At 34.2% G+C, this 15,776-nt stretch overlaps 2 protein-coding genes across 3 annotated transcripts; one reads left to right on the top strand and one right to left on the bottom strand.

The window, feature by feature from the left end:
- Positions 1-2,219: 2,219 nt before the first annotated feature.
- Positions 2,220-7,163, bottom strand: LOC100798358 (kinesin-like protein KIN-8A). The gene is made up of 7 exons (XM_003525591.5): positions 5,850-7,163; positions 5,045-5,318; positions 4,768-4,818; positions 4,561-4,653; positions 3,923-4,288; positions 3,112-3,798; positions 2,220-2,602 (listed from the first exon to the last, which is right to left on the bottom strand). The coding sequence occupies exons 1-7, from the start codon at positions 6,542-6,544 to the stop codon at positions 2,570-2,572; spliced, it is 2,199 nt and encodes a 732-aa protein (XP_003525639.1). The 5' UTR covers positions 6,545-7,163; the 3' UTR covers positions 2,220-2,569.
- A 3,081-nt stretch (positions 7,164-10,244) lies between these two features.
- On the top strand, positions 10,245-15,764 carry LOC100798885 (DEAD-box ATP-dependent RNA helicase 27). 2 transcript variants are annotated; one of them, XM_003525592.5, is made up of 12 exons: positions 10,245-10,653; positions 10,804-10,989; positions 11,120-11,305; positions 11,937-12,020; positions 12,467-12,508; positions 12,846-12,917; positions 12,998-13,297; positions 13,944-13,982; positions 14,088-14,192; positions 14,468-14,536; positions 14,628-14,753; positions 15,316-15,764. In XM_003525592.5, exons 1-12 carry the CDS (start codon positions 10,318-10,320, stop codon positions 15,487-15,489), a joined length of 1,719 nt encoding a protein of 572 aa, XP_003525640.1. In that variant the 5' UTR covers positions 10,245-10,317; the 3' UTR covers positions 15,490-15,764. The 2 variants fall into 2 exon arrangements, with proteins under 2 accessions (XP_003525640.1, XP_006579722.1); XM_006579659.4 differs by having other exon boundaries at positions 10,516-10,653; positions 10,755-10,989.
- The last annotated feature ends 12 nt before the right edge of the window (positions 15,765-15,776 follow it).

The following is a 15,776-nucleotide window of genomic DNA, read 5'->3' as shown; positions in this document are numbered from 1 at the left end:
GAGTCTTATTATCATTTATATGGTATTTAACTTTTTCCTTCTTACCTAATGTGGAGTTTTACCTCACTTGTATTTTAACAATTTTTTTTTCAAATATGAATGTCTTCCACATAATAGTCTCTTTCTTGAACGAAAGTTATTTTCATTTATGAATATTTCATGATGGTCATTAAAACTTTAATCATGGCTACCTCGACTCGTCTAACCATTATTGCCTAACATGCTCTAGTATCTTTCATCGTCGCAGTGCTTACGGAACCCGTTGCCTGCCTCCATGCATGGATTCAATTGTCAAGAAAACTTTTGATACAAGAGATCCACATGTCCATCATTTCATTACCATCATCTTACTCATTTGTGTTAGTTATCAAGTTGAATTATCGCCTGATATCAATTATTGTGCAATCAAAGGAGGATAAACACCAAAGAGATATTTACCAATGGGACATAAACAACTTGTCTCATACTTATATTCCAACATTTCTCTTCAGATCTCATCACCTCTCAACACCTATAAATAGTAGAAACCAACCCATTTAGATGTAGATATGCTATCTCCCTAGAATCGTTACTAATTTAGGTGTTGAAACTTCGAATGTCTCCTTGTAGGAACTTCCCTTTCAACCACTATAGAGTAGAGAACTCAACACCAAAGAGCAGATCCCCTAGCTAGAACCTAGGACCGAGGAACAATCTCTAGAGTTGCTCAACTTGTTGAGAACTATGTTATTTTTCTAAGAAAATTATATCTAAGTTGCTAAGGAATGGAATCATGGTACCGTCTGGCTGTCTCCATTCTATAATTAAACGCCCTATACCAGTGTGAATCTGCCTTGAGGCCACGTACCCTCTAAATGTGGTGGTCCGAATCATCTCCTAATTAGCAATTTCATTTGGTGAGACATCTCTAGATATCTAGAAGTTGTGATTAACTAGTAAATTTGCCGCACATTACACGCGTATTTTTAATTTTTAAATTTAAATAAAATTTATGGATAAAAATTAAAAAAAGTATATGTTTTCAATATTAATAATAAAATTTTCTATCCTATTAAATAAGACTAAATTAAAGATAATATTTTCAAAATTGAGGAGAAAATTTATAAATAAATTATTAAACCTAAATCACCATTTTTATTGACATGACATGTCAAAATTCAAAATTGATAAAACAATTTTAAATTAAGATTGATTAAAATTACAATAATATTACAATTAAGTTTATCTAAAAATCTATTCTATTTAATATAATATATCAAGTTCAAAATTTAAATCAAATTAAATTTAAAATTAAAATTAAGAAATAATATTAAAAATAACAATTTTTATTGCATATCATAGTAACATATCATTTTTATTACAAAATTTGTAAATCCTTATATATCTTTAGTAAGTGTACCATTTGCACCCCACGCCCTCCTTTTTGGATTATAAATGTTAAGCTAACTTATCTAATATAATATCTATTATATTGTCTTTTCCTAACTAATTGCCTTTAACAATCACCAACCTAATCGCTACTGAATTTGTAGGATATATCCGCCATAAATGCACGTTGGTTTTATCTAACTTCCGTTTTTTGATCATACATTATTTTGAAAGATGATTAGATGTTTAAGTCTTCATCATGTAACCAAATAATGTTAATGTTGGTTAATTAGAGGAGCCGAAAATATCCGACACTAGAATCATAATCATTTTATAAAATTATTGTCGTGTATAACCATAGTACAAAAAGTCCACGTTACTTGGTTTTGCATACTTTAAGTGTTTACATATCAACCTTTTGTTTAAATATTTAAACAATTTAATAGAAATATGAACCTACATGCATGAGACTGGGCAATGCGAACACTTGTAAATTCTTAAATTTGTCCTATCATATGAAAAACCTGCTATATGTTGAAAAGTTACAACATGTGAATAAGTTCTTAAGGACAATGTGAGGTATGACAAGCCTCAAGTTTTGAATCATCATACAAGTTCCTGTCTAGAAACTAACTATTTGTTTTTCTTTTCCAATATAACGAATTTTCTTATTTCACACATGTAAATAGTACAATTGAGAACAAATTTTGTCCACATTCAACTTAAAAAACTAGTTGAAGAGGATATGATTGCCCAAATCATTACAAGGATACTTTAAACATACACCCTACCGATGTGAGATGTCAATATGCCTTCACAAGAGTCGGCCAAAAAATCCAAGACAGAAGAACTTGGAAACATCAAGCCTAACAGGAAATTAATTTAAGAAGCATCACCAGCCCATAGACAAATTCGTACAAGAATATAGGTGTATCTAGGTTGAAAAAACAATGAATGTACAAACATGATAAAAGATTTTGGAGTTTTCTCCATAAGCTTTAATAGCCTGCAATGATGAATATGGTGTGGGGGAGTAAGGTAGAGAATGAAAAAGCATGTAAAAGATACTCGAGTCTGCAGCTGACTACACACAATCATCCTTCGAATAAATAAAAAGATGGCCACAAAGGAGGTTTCTCTATATAATACTGTACTTCACTGTGCTCTGGCAACTTCCTTTTCACTGCTTCATAAAAATCACTTAAATATTGGGTTTTTGACGAGCAAAACCAGGCTGAAACAAACAAGAAACATGGATAAGTTTGTTAGAGTTTTCTGGGTTAATTTGGACTAATATATTGATTAGTGAATTTCTTGTGTAAAAATGAGTTGGTTACGTTCAAAACCAATTGGTAAGTGTATTTAATAGATGATATGGTATAAGGACCTAGTGCACACATGAAGGGTAGAAACTAGGATTACTGTTACAATTTAATGTCAGGATCCTTCTCTGCTAATAACACTCTGATTGTGTACTTCTACCGTCAAGTGTGTAGAGGAGTAGGAGTAGAAAATCTTACTCATGACATATACAAATGTTAACACTTGTGTAGTCGATTAAATCACATTCTTGGAAAGATAATTTCAAGAGGTATGAGGTTTATTGTAATTTTCTTGGTGTTCTAAATCCTAGTATTAATCCAATTAATTCTAACAAAGTCATCTGCCACAGTTACAGAAGAGGACAGTGGATACATATGCAGGTGAATAAATAAAGGAATAAAGAGGGAAGGATCACTGTACCTGAAGAAGCATCGATGGAGGAGGTGCAGCAGGTTCAGCAAGAACATGACTTCTAGTTTTTCTACCATTTAATGTAGTAACTGATGGACTATTAGTTGTGGTTATGTCCCAAAAGCTTCGTTTCTTGGCAGTTGGGGCTGGTGATCTAAAACGTTGGCTTGGACTCTTCATCTCACTATTGTTTGGTTCCTTTGGCCGTAGGCTAGACCTGGTCACCACTCCCTTCCCCAGTTCTCCAGTTGTTAATGCCTGTTTTCCACCCTTTTGCGAAAGCTCGTGAATAAGATCATCTTTTTGCTTTAGCTGCAAGCTATGATTCTTCTTCATTTTCTCTATCTCTGCCTCTAGTGTTTTCACCGTCTGTTGAAGTGTCTTGATGGCTAGTTCAGCTCCCTTTTTCTTGGCTTCTGGAGTGAAACAAGTTCCAGCCAAGAAAGAGGATCTAGTCCTTCGTTTTTCAATTGGTTGGGCAGACGTTGGAGGAGTGGAAAGAGGTCCAGCTGAAGGTGGTGGTGTTGGGGAGGATTGGGAAGCTAAGGATTGTGCTTGGAGAGTCAACAACTTCTGTTGATGTTGTGCTAGTTGTATTCTTAATTCACGATTCTCTTTTTGCAGCTCAAGTACAAGCTTTGCCTGGTCAGTTTCTATCTCAGGTACTGGCAATTGATCCTCATTTGCATCGCTTACCTGTGTGCACAAATATAACAGATGACATTATTCAACTTCATCACAAAAAATGTCAGGTTTTAAGGTTTATGTATCAACATAACATTTGGAGAATCACTAGCTTGAAATGGTGTGAGGATTCAACCTTTGCCCGAATCTCCTTGGCTCTATCAGCCCAATGAACTGTGTTCTGAGTTTCACCAAATGAGAGGTTACTTGGGCTTATGTTTGCAATCATAACAGTGTTACAAGTTCCTCCTAGTGAATCCTTGAGAAGTTGAGTGAGTTTTGAGTTTCGGTATGGTATGTGTTTCTTGCCTTCTACCAGAGCATTAATACAGCTGCTTAGTGCAAGAAGAGATCGGTTTATATTGGCCCCCTCAAGAGATCTAAGTGTTCTTTGATCCGTAGCAAGAGCTCTCTCTGACCCTGCAAGATCAATTAATGAGAGCTTACCCACTCGGTTAATAATATTCATTGCAGCATCTCTAACTCGGTATTCTACCACAACCTAACAAAATAAGGTGCATTGGGTTAGTAAGAATAACATGCCAGTCACAACATAAACGATAAAACTTAAAGCAATACCATGTGCTATTAGTGCCATTCTCTAAATAAAGTTAGAGTTTCACATAAGCGACTCACAAACCTCAAATGCACATATGATCAAGGTAAAACTTCAATTTTAATTTGAATTAGTACCAAAGGTACTTGAGCAGTGCACCTAAGTTTTACCAAACGTTAGATGGATCATTCACTTTCATCAAAAACCTTGACGGTTACCTGCAAAATTGCATGGGAACGCGAAGATGTTTCATTTGCACGGGTTGGTTCTGTAGTTCGGTTCTGATTTCCTTGTTGAAGCAATGCCATCACCTGAAGCAACAAAGAAAAAAAGAAAAGTTAAAAATGCCAAACAAAGGGTCAATTCAAGCTTGAAACAGCTGTCTAAAGTTATATTCTTCTCAAAAGAATAGATAAGAACATTACTTCATCCGTTGAATAAGCTCTATATTGTGTAAGTCCTGCAGCCACAATCCCCTACAACACAATTCAGCAAAGTATCATCAGATATCTTTGCACTAGAAATTCAAATCCAAGGCAAACATGACCATTCAATGCTATTCCCTATCAAAAGTTTATCACACATTAGTAGACCAAACTGTAAACAGATTTACATAAGCAATAACATGAACCATCTACATTCTTTCAAAAGTAATGAATTCAACACATCAACAGCCAAACTTGGAGAACTTAGAAAGGGGACCTGTTTATCTTCTCTAAGAACGAGAGGCCTTCCAGGTGAAAGCAAATCCCTAACAGTTTCATTATAAACCTCAAGATAGGACAAATGAACCACATGGTTTCCATCACAACTCCTCTGCTTAATTTTACTGAAAAGATCCTTAATCGCCAAAACCATAACCCCAGGATTCTCCACCGTCCCAAGCATTGTGTAAGTCTTCCCAGCTCCTGTTGCACCATAACAGAAAACTGAACCATTCCTCCCTTGCAAAACCGCTTCCACAAGCTCTGAAGTCCTGAAAAATCAAACTCAATGTTCACTAAAGCTGAATATCATTATTAAGCATGAAATTGTCTAAACACCCTTGTCAACAATGTTTTACCTACACATCACATGATAATATGAACTTGTTAGATAAACTTCTCCTTAAATACTTATTGTATGAGAAATTAAGGCTGTTACAGGGAAAAAAAGAAGAAGAAATGAAATAAATTTCTCTAAAGGCTAAAACTAACTTATGCATAAGCTAATTTGTAGAAGTTTTCTCACATTAGCTACTTTCAAAAACTGATTTTTAAGTAGCTAATAAGCTAAATTTAGCTTATGAAAAATTTTACTTCATTATCTGTTTATACTTTCTTTTCTTAAAGTGTCTACAGAGAAATTTATTAACAGATCCTATGAAAGTAAGATGAACCGAAATTCTTCGACAAGTGAAAATGAACCTATGCAATTCAGTTTCTATATCACGCTGCAAAAAAAAAAAAAAAAAAATCAGCATGAAGAAAAGCAAAACATGAAGAATTGTGAATTGTGAGGAACTGACGAGGTGGAATAAACTTCCTGCTGAGAAGCGGAGTCTGGAAATGCAGCGTCGAAGGTAAAGTGGCGTCCGCGGAGCCTATTGAGTCTGAGGTAATCATTTTCAATAGCAAACTCCGTTAGATAAACGTCACGGCGATTAACGACTCTGACGCAGCACCGTGAAGCCGCTTCCTTTTCCTTCTTATTCATAGGTCTCACCCTCACAAACACCAGAATCCTGCTCCCTAATTTCCCATGCTTCTCCGAAACCGCCTCCACTCTCACCGGCCCCATCGACAGTTTCCGTGCCACGCTGGCAGACTGCGAAGCCAAAACATTATTATTTGCTTTCATTGTCTTTCTCGGACACGAGAACGCCACAATTCGATCTGCTCCCATGATTACGTTTTCCTTTGCATCGTCATTGTCGTTTGAGGGGGGCTGGGGTAAGACGAAGGTTCTGGTTATTGTGGTGTTAGGCATTGTGTTCTCTCGCATCACGGCCTTCTCTGGAGGAGGAGGCCTGAAAGTGAAAGACGCATTTCTGAGAGATGCAGAGGCTTGCTTCTGCTGCTCGTATAAGAGAGTGAGTGTCTTCAGCTTCTCCTTCAGCCCATGGTGTGGGTTTCTCAGCCTTGTCGCTGCCGATGATGGATTCGGTTCGCTTTCGCCGTTGTTGTTGCTGACGCTGATCTGAGACCGCGTTGAAACCGGCATTCTCGGATTTTATTTTTTTTTGTTGTTGCTAGTTACACATGCGTGCTCAGAATGTTTCGGATTCACGAAGTGAAAGGAAAAAAAAAACTTTACGAGGTGGAGTGGAAGCTGGAAGAAGAAGAAGAAGAAGAAGACGAAGAAGAAGAAGGAACAGTGTTGAGTAGTGTGAGAGTGTGTTATTTAGAATTTGATTTTGGGTGAATCTGAGGCGTTGATTTGGGAGGGAAATGGACGACTGCGGAGTGATATTGGGAATGGGGAACTCCGATTTCTGCTAATTGCACTCCTTGAGTTGGTTGACTTTTTGGGATGTTGGGAGTGGAAACAGTAAAAAAGGGAGGGTGGTTAGAAGTATGGGATTTGAATGATGCTATGAATGTATCTACGTAACGGTCGAGTGTCAGCGCTCAAAAGGTTACATCTGGAGTTGGGTGTGGTCCCTCTTTCGAATTTTCCTAAGGCACGAGAATCCTACCAAAGTCATTAATGACCAATTTAATATCCAATTCCAAAAGCCATAAATGTTACAATTAGAATTTAGAAATGTATTTTTTTAAAAAAATATTTATTTGTTAATTTTTTTAGTTGAATAATTTGAATCCACAATCTATTCATTTTTTCTCTACACTCTTTATCATCAAGCTAATTTTGCTGCTTTATATCATTTTATTAGGTGTAATTACTCTGTCACACATGCTGCTAAGATAGGTTTGTTTTCATTTATTTTGTTAGGAAAATGAAGTAAATAACAGAGGACTTGTGAAGTATAATGCGTAACTAAGGTGGGTTACAAGAGGAATAGATGAATTACCCAGACAAGACAGAAAATAGGTGAAGTCTTGGAGTATAGAAATAGAACTCTTGGATCTTGCTCAGTTAGTTTATGTTTGGATTAGAAATTGTAAACATATGTTTAAATAAAAATTATTTTAGAAACTTAAGTTTTAAAAGCAATTCTAATATTGTTCTCATTTTTTTTTAAGTTTGCGTTTAACTTCAGTTATCCATTAGACGAGTAGACTGTGTGATCAACATAACATAAATTTTTGTACACTAATATTATATTAATCATTGTTAACATGTGGTGTCTAATTTAGCTACTCTCTCACCTAATTCCGATGAAAGGTTTTTATTCTTGTTACCTTCTTTGCACAAGACAATGAATCAACACATAAATCTTATTAGTAACTTTAGTCCGTCCTTTCTTTTGCACCTGCTCCTCTGTGGATAAATTTTAACAAAAACCATAATTGTTTCAAATTTGTTCTTTCAAAAAGCCAAAAACCTTATCGCCTAAAGAAGAAAAGTCATTATACTAGTATTCTTTTCTCACTTCCAACCCCCCTTGCCCTCTCTCTCACACACAAACACAATATCATAAACTTATAAGAATATTTCACCTAACATGATTTGAAGGTGTCATTGAAAAATATGATTTGAAGAAGTAATAGTCAAGCAATACATATAATTCACTGTTTTTTAAAAAATATGATTTTGTTGATATCATTACTTAAACTGATTTTAAGCATTGTTGATAATTATTTATTAAAAATATGTCATCTTAGAGTTGATTTTAATAATTTAAAAAAAATATTAAGAAAAAACTTGCTAATATTTTAATCATATAATACATAGTAATAAATAATCATGCCCCCCACAAAAATTATAATGCAGACGATGCAATTATAAGTCCCCCAATGCTTTTGCAAGTGACTTTTTTTTCTATCAAACAACCTGACTATTTAGTGGGATATTTTGATCCATTGAACAATGATGAACTACATGAATATTTTTTTTTTGGTCAGGAATTATTTGAACATCCATCAATTAGTATTTCTTGTGGGGCTTCATTGCCTAACACTGTTTGGTAGCTGTTACCCTTTTCTTTTTTCCTTTCGGCTTCTGAGAAACAAGAGCAATGAAATGTAATGGGCCAAGCCGACAATGTTCTTGACCACTATATAAATATTTGCAAAATCGACTAGTTTTCCTTTTCTTTCTTTTTCATATTTTATTGCAGTGGTATAATCAAAGTTGTGACCAAATTCAGCTTATTGCCTTTCAAGTAATGACATGAACCAGGGCAATCCGATTATGATAGTTTGTGTGTGCGTCTAATATAGAGTATTAAGTATTTCTTCATCATATTGTTTTCCCCCACGTTGCTCTAGTGTTCTCCTGAATGATGTCACCTTCCTGTCATGAGTGTCAATGATTAAAGAACTACAAAATGTGTAAATACTGTTATCAATTTCTGATATATATGTTGCACCTATCCTTTTAAGTTTATTTTATTTTTTATATCCATCCTTTTAAGTTTTATTCTGAAGCAAAAGAGTTCTGAAATAGAATGTACCAAAAAGACAGACAGGTCTTAAATAGAAAACAAGCATGCATCAATAATATTTTAATTTCCAAGAGTTTAATAAAATTTCACAAGATTTTACATACACAGAAGATCATGCCAGATGCCCTGTTTTCCGTTTACCAACAAATTATAATAAATTGGTCTTTTATGCATGTCTTTCAGGGTTTCAATTCTTAATTGTGTATACGAAAGACTATTTTAATTTTTATTTTAATAATTTCTACGGGTAAAAGAATTTAATTTTTTAACAGTTTAATTTTTATGTACCAATGTAAAAAGATTTATGCTATTTTTTAACTAGATTTATGCTATTAATTGATTAAAAATTATAGCAAATATAACTTTTAAACTATTTAATGTAATAGTTAATAATTTTTTATTACATCATAATTTGTGATTTTACGATTATTAAAAATTTCTTAAATAAGGGATTGAAGAGTGCTTTTAATGCACTTTTTTTTATTGATATCCGTCATTCACAATTTTGTACTTATTTTTATTTTCTCTTTTTAAGGATTGTATATTGTATATTTGTCTGCAAATCCATGTCATATTATAGTTATTGATATCCATTCATTCACATTTCTATTTTCCTTTAAATAAGAGCATTTTTAAAAATTAATTTAGGTTATTAACTCTCTTTTTAGTGGGTCTCTTGTTGTCACATAAAATTTAAAAATATTCATTAATCTTCACTCTAACGTAGGACTCAACTAGAATTTTTAATTTATTTTTAGTGAATCTCATTTTATCTTTCCACTTGCACAAAAATTCTCATTTTGACTGGGAAATTTGTTTTTTAATTTTTAAGCAACTTTGGAAATAGTTGCTTGTATGACCAACTTCCATAAAAACGTAATAAGAACTCATTTTCTCCAAATGATATTCTTAAGCTGCATAATTTTTAAGGACCAACATAAATAATCCCATTACAAATACTCTAAGTCTTACATTTAAATTTTATGTATAACTTTGTTTTTTGGTTTTGAAAAAGTTAACTTTATCACATCAAGAATATTCCTTATCCAGTAAATTTGTCTTATATGAAGGATAGAAAAAAAATCTATATTTATATATTATAATATATTATTATATTACAAAGAATAAGAATGAAGCAAAAAATCACTGTCGGCTCAATATTAGCAACCTGAGCCCAATAGGCTTGTTTGGATTAAATCCACCAAAATTGGGCTCACAAAGTCGGCAAGGCCTGACCTACTTTAATTGGGCCTAATTAAAGCTTCATTGACCCAATCCTTCTACTATTGACCCCGTCCATTTCCATTTGAACACCCACACCCCGCACGTGCACACGAAGCGTGCTAAACTAGGGTTTAACGAGGGGCAGAAGATTGAAGAAAATACTGAATTAGCGATTGAGGTTGAGGTGGTGCAAAATCTGATAATGGCAGAAACAGAAGACACCCTTCAAGCCTCGCCTATGAACGAAACAGAGAAGAAGATGAAGAAGAATAATAAGAAGAGCGACAAAAAAAGATCTCGGGATATTGCTACAGAGGAGCGTCCAGAGGAAGAGGAGAATGAGAATAATACAGATAGCGATGGAGAATCCTCGAAGAAGAAGAAGAAGAAGGTGGAAGGAGAAAGTGAAGTGGAAGAGAAAAAGGTGAAGAACAACGGTGGCTCTGGAATTATGAGCACCGAGTCATTTGAATCTCTGGGATTGTCTGAACCTACTTATAAAGCCATTATGGATATGGGATTCCACCACATGACTCAGGTAATGCTACCTTTTCTGTTGAAATTTGATCGTTTTATGTTCCACAGTCCTAGAAAATTTTGAAGCAAAACTTTCTTTGGTGACATTTTGTACATAAATAGTGGTAATTGCATGCAACGCATCAGAATTGATGCTAAATCAAGAATGCAGATTCAAGCGAGGGCAATTCCGCCACTTTTGATTGGAAAAGATGTTCTTGGTGCTGCAAGGACTGGTTCTGGGAAAACTCTTGCCTTCTTAATTCCTGCTCTGGAGCTGTTGTACAATGTTAAGTTTACGCCTCGTAATGGAGCTGGTGTTATTGTTATATGCCCAACTAGAGAGCTTGCAATACAGGTATTAAATTCCTGTGCTCATTTGCTCCTAAAATGTGATGTTGGTATGGTATTTTCTTTGCTTCATTGTTGATTTTGTTTGCGGGTATTGATTAAATAGCTCTTATTTGTTGATTCACCGTTTCTTCTAGACGCATGCTGTGGCCAAGGAGCTGCTCAAGTATCATTCTCAAACTCTTGGATTAGTTATTGGAGGTTCAGCTAGAAAAATTGAAGCTGAACGCCTTGCTAAAGGGATAAATTTATTGGTAGGAACTCCTGGTCGTCTTCTAGATCATCTTCAAAACACAAAAGGATTCATGTATAAAAACTTGAAGGTAAGTTATGGATTGTTCATAAAATTGTTTCTCCATTTTACCTCGTTATAACATGGATGGGTTTAATTGCCAATGCTGACAAATGACAAGTTGACAACAAGCAATGATAGTATTGATTAATCACGTCTTTAGGTGATCGTAATAATTTTTCTGTTTTTAGCGCTCATCAGCAACCTTATAATTTCTTGTATAATATCCATTTTAATGCTTAATGAATGCTCATTAGGGCCCTCTCTCATAGACTGCTTGACTACACAATATTCATTATATTTCAATTGGAACTTTAGTCATCTTGTATTTTAGATGATATTTTATGTTCACGCTACCTTCTAACATTATACATGTGTCTTTACTTTTGCTGTTTGCTCTTGTCACCTGCTCAGTTTGGTGTTGTTTTGAGGGGAACCAGAAAATCAGAACAATGCCTGCTTATTTTTGGTTCATGAATCTCTATTTAGTGCTGAAATATTATAAATAAATTTTGGTGTAAGAGGTTTTTCTGTTTTACATTTTGGACTTTCAACTTAGGGTCTTTCATTCAAATATCTGGAATTCTAGTAGATGCTTACATACATGTGCAAGTCTAGCTTTGGGCTATTCTCTTACTCCGAATTCCTGCATGACTTGGCAGTGTCTCATGATTGATGAAGCTGACAGGATTTTGGAAGCAAACTTTGAGGAGGAAATGAAGCAGATCATCAAGATCCTTCCAAAGGTATATAGAATTTGTTTGTCTTTCTCCTCTCCCTTCCAGTGATCCAGGAGCCTACGAAATTATAATGGTGCCCTGAAACTGCTTTGCATCCTCCCTATGTGGGTTGGATTGTGTTTCTGGAAAGCTTCTAACTAAATGGACTTCAACAAATATAAATTTACAAGTATCACCTTTTTCTTATCATAGAGGAAAACTAAAATTATGAATTCTGCGTAAGAGTCTATTTAATTTGAATTTTGGTAGCTGGTTGCAGTTAGCTTGATACTACAAGAAATACTGTTTTATTTGCCTCAACATATAAACTGTATTGTTCCCCCAGATAGTTTTAAGTATTCTGGATCTTATTGCTCATATTTTTATGTAGGGGTATCAATAAGTTTATATCCAGTATGTATTTTAAATAATGTATGAGGGGTTGACTAATTGATCCTTTTCTCCATCAACAGAATAGGCAAACAGCTTTATTTTCGGCTACACAAACAAAGAAGGTCCGTTCTTTATTTTCCATCCTTCATAAAGTTCTTTCTCTGAGATAAATTCCCAATTCCATAGTTTATTAGTTTAAATTATTAATGATTTTTGCACATTAGCACATATACACACATATTTGTATACACTAGAGGTTGATATTTGAAAATACATTACTTGATAATGGGTATGTAGTTCTACATTCAATTTTTAATTTCCTTTCTTATGCATGTAATTTTTTTCTTGGCATACTAGCATTTTGTTGCTTGATAATATGGGTTTTACTTGAAAGTAAGAATAAGGAAACATAAGCATATTGTTTTTGGTTCTGAATAATATTTCTCTCTTAAAATACAGGTTGAGGATCTTGCCCGGTTGTCATTTCAGACAACTCCTATCTATATTGACGTAGATGATGGGAGAACCAAGGTGATGTCTCCCCACTTTATCATAATATCTGATTTTTTTTCATCATAGTTATCATTATCATTATCCCTTCATGAATGCAGGTCACAAATGAAGGATTGCTTCAGGGTTATGTCGTGGTTCCCTGTGCCAAGCGCTTTATTGTTCTCTATTCCTTTTTGAAGAGACACCAGTCAAAAAAAGTGATGGTCTTTTTCTCTTCATGCAACTCTGTCAAATTCCATGCAGACATTCTTAATCTTATTCAATTGAATTGCTCGAGTATTCATGGAAAACAAAAGCAGCAGACCCGAACAACTACCTTCTTTGACTTCTGCAAAGCAGAAAAGGGGATCTTGCTCTGTACTGATGTTGCTGCTCGTGGACTTGACATACCTGCTGTGGTATATATTGGTTTTCCTTATCAACTTACATGAATATGTCTCAATGGAAAAATATGACTCATTTGTATTAGACTTTTAAGGTTTTTCCTCAAACTACATGCAATCAGTCAATTTAGTGACTGGCTAAAGATGAAAATTAATGGCAACATAAGACACCTTCAGGAAAGAAATAGAAGAGCACAGATGGAAAACCTTCCTACATAAGATAAAGATCAGAATAAACATGAAAATCATATCAACTCAGCAATGCTTGTCATATTACCTGTATGTCCAATGACACAACCCCTCTAACAATTAACTGAGCAGCATATTTAGGTTCAAAAAACACTTTATCCCACAAATAGATACAATGACTATATTATCCTTGAAAATTCTGACCTGTTTTGATTCTTGTAAAATTTCTGTGTTTAGTTTGGTCTTCTATACTAATACTAATGGTAAAACATTTAACGTTGTCCTTGAAAATTCTGTCCCGTTTTGATTCTTGTAAAATTTCTATGTTTAATTTGGTTTTCTATACTAATACTAATGGTAAAACATTTAACAACACTTGAATGAACCGTGTTTATTCAGCATTCTGTTCTGTTAATTGAAAATCATTAAATATATAAGATTTATGTTTATTGTCTCCTTATTTGTGCTGTAGGACTGGATTGTGCAGTATGATCCACCTGATGAACCAAAGGTACTTTTCATTCTTCTATTTATCAATCAATATCCCTTTTCATTTGCTTCTTAGAAGTCTTATACTTTGATGTACTATGTCACATTTTTTTTATACTGCTACCAGGAATATATCCACAGGGTTGGTAGAACAGCTCGTGGTGAAGGTGGGAAAGGAAATGCTTTGCTTTTCCTCATTCCTGAAGAATTGCAATTTCTTTGCTATCTGAAGGTCAGTTTCTCTCATTTAACTATGGATTAGTAAGCCGGGCTGATACTGAATTAGAGTTGATTAGAAGCTTCTAGCGTATGCATGTACTTATCTGAGAAAGTAGGATTACTTTAGGAAGCCTTGTGGTTATCATGCCTAGAATATAATGCAAGTGGGGGAAGCAATGGTTGTCTGGTTGCTACTTTCCCTGTTCCCCAGGACTCTAACCCCATTTTTCTGAAAAACTATTCTCAGCTTATCCCTAATCATAATTTTATATTTATGCTTAATTTCAGGCAGCTAAGGTCCCTGTTAAAGAGTATGCATATGATGAAAAGAAGGTGGCAAACGTACAATCTCACCTGGTACTTTCCTTTTCCTCATGCTTAATTAAACTTTTGTTTAATATAGTACCAACTGCAAATTATCTTACAAAGGATTATCTGGATAATTCAGGAGAATTTGGTGGTCAACAATTTCTATTTGAACAAGATGGCAAAAGAAGCTTATAGATCATACATATTAGCTTACAATTCTCATTCTATGAAGGATATATTCAATGTTCACCGTCTTGATTTGCAGGTACAGCTTTCAAATTACGCTACTTTTTGTATTATCTTTCATGATTTTTTAGTACTACATGAATATCTATAAGTTGATCTAGGTAACTTTGTGTTTTTATTTGCAATTGTGCACGAATACTGCAGCTGACATTTTAAATAATTTTTTTTTATCAGCTGACATTTTAAATAATGTTATGTGAAATTTTGAATTCTTATCTTTTTCCTTTCATTTTGAGCAAAAAATTCAGGATAAGGGGGCATATCATGTTAAAGGCAGCATATAGATTAAAGAAAGTTTGAATTTGTAGTTAAAGGGTACTACATCATCTCATGTTAGACATTTGCCGATAAGTCCATAAATTGGTAGATAGTAGAGACTGGAAAAGGGTTTCTTCAGATCCCCAAAATTATAATGAAATTGATTGATCCTCTAAATTTTGAAAGAGAAAATTTAATGTTATTGATAGTCTTTTTTCACTCTTAATTATGAATTATGAAAGAGAAAATTGATTGATCCTATCGTTTGAATAGTGAAGTATGTTGCATACAATATGATAATACTGGGTTCGGTACTTGAGCAGGCTGTTGCGTCTTCGTTCAGTTTTTCAAACCCACCAAATGTGAGTCTGAACATAAACAGTAGCAAGCAAAGGAATAAAATGCGTAAAGTTGATGGAAGTAGACATGGATTCAATGACAACAATCCTTATGGAAAGAAAAATGCTGATGATAAGCGGCAGTTTGTGAGGCACTAGCAGTAGACATGCCGTTTTATAATGTGGGTTTCATGGTTGCATTTGGATCTCCTCTAGTACACCCACAAAAAGTTTTGCCAATACCCCTAATTTTCTAGTCACCCATTTATTGTATTATTGTATTATTGTAAACTAGTCACCCAAGTTTTGGAAGTGAAATATGGAGGGATGCAAAGAAGTGTCTATTCCCGTATATTTTTACTACTGTGATGATATCAACTCATTTGTAAAATATACACGTTTATGGTGTGTTTGGAGAATTTCATTACCCAAAACTCATTGTGTAT

This window comes from Glycine max, chromosome 5 (genome assembly GCF_000004515.6).
Source record: "Glycine max cultivar Williams 82 chromosome 5, Glycine_max_v4.0, whole genome shotgun sequence".
NCBI classification, from domain to species: Eukaryota; Viridiplantae; Streptophyta; class Magnoliopsida; order Fabales; family Fabaceae; genus Glycine; species Glycine max.
Note: the sequence above shows the minus strand (reverse complement) of the source record. Positions and strands in the feature narration are given on the sequence as shown.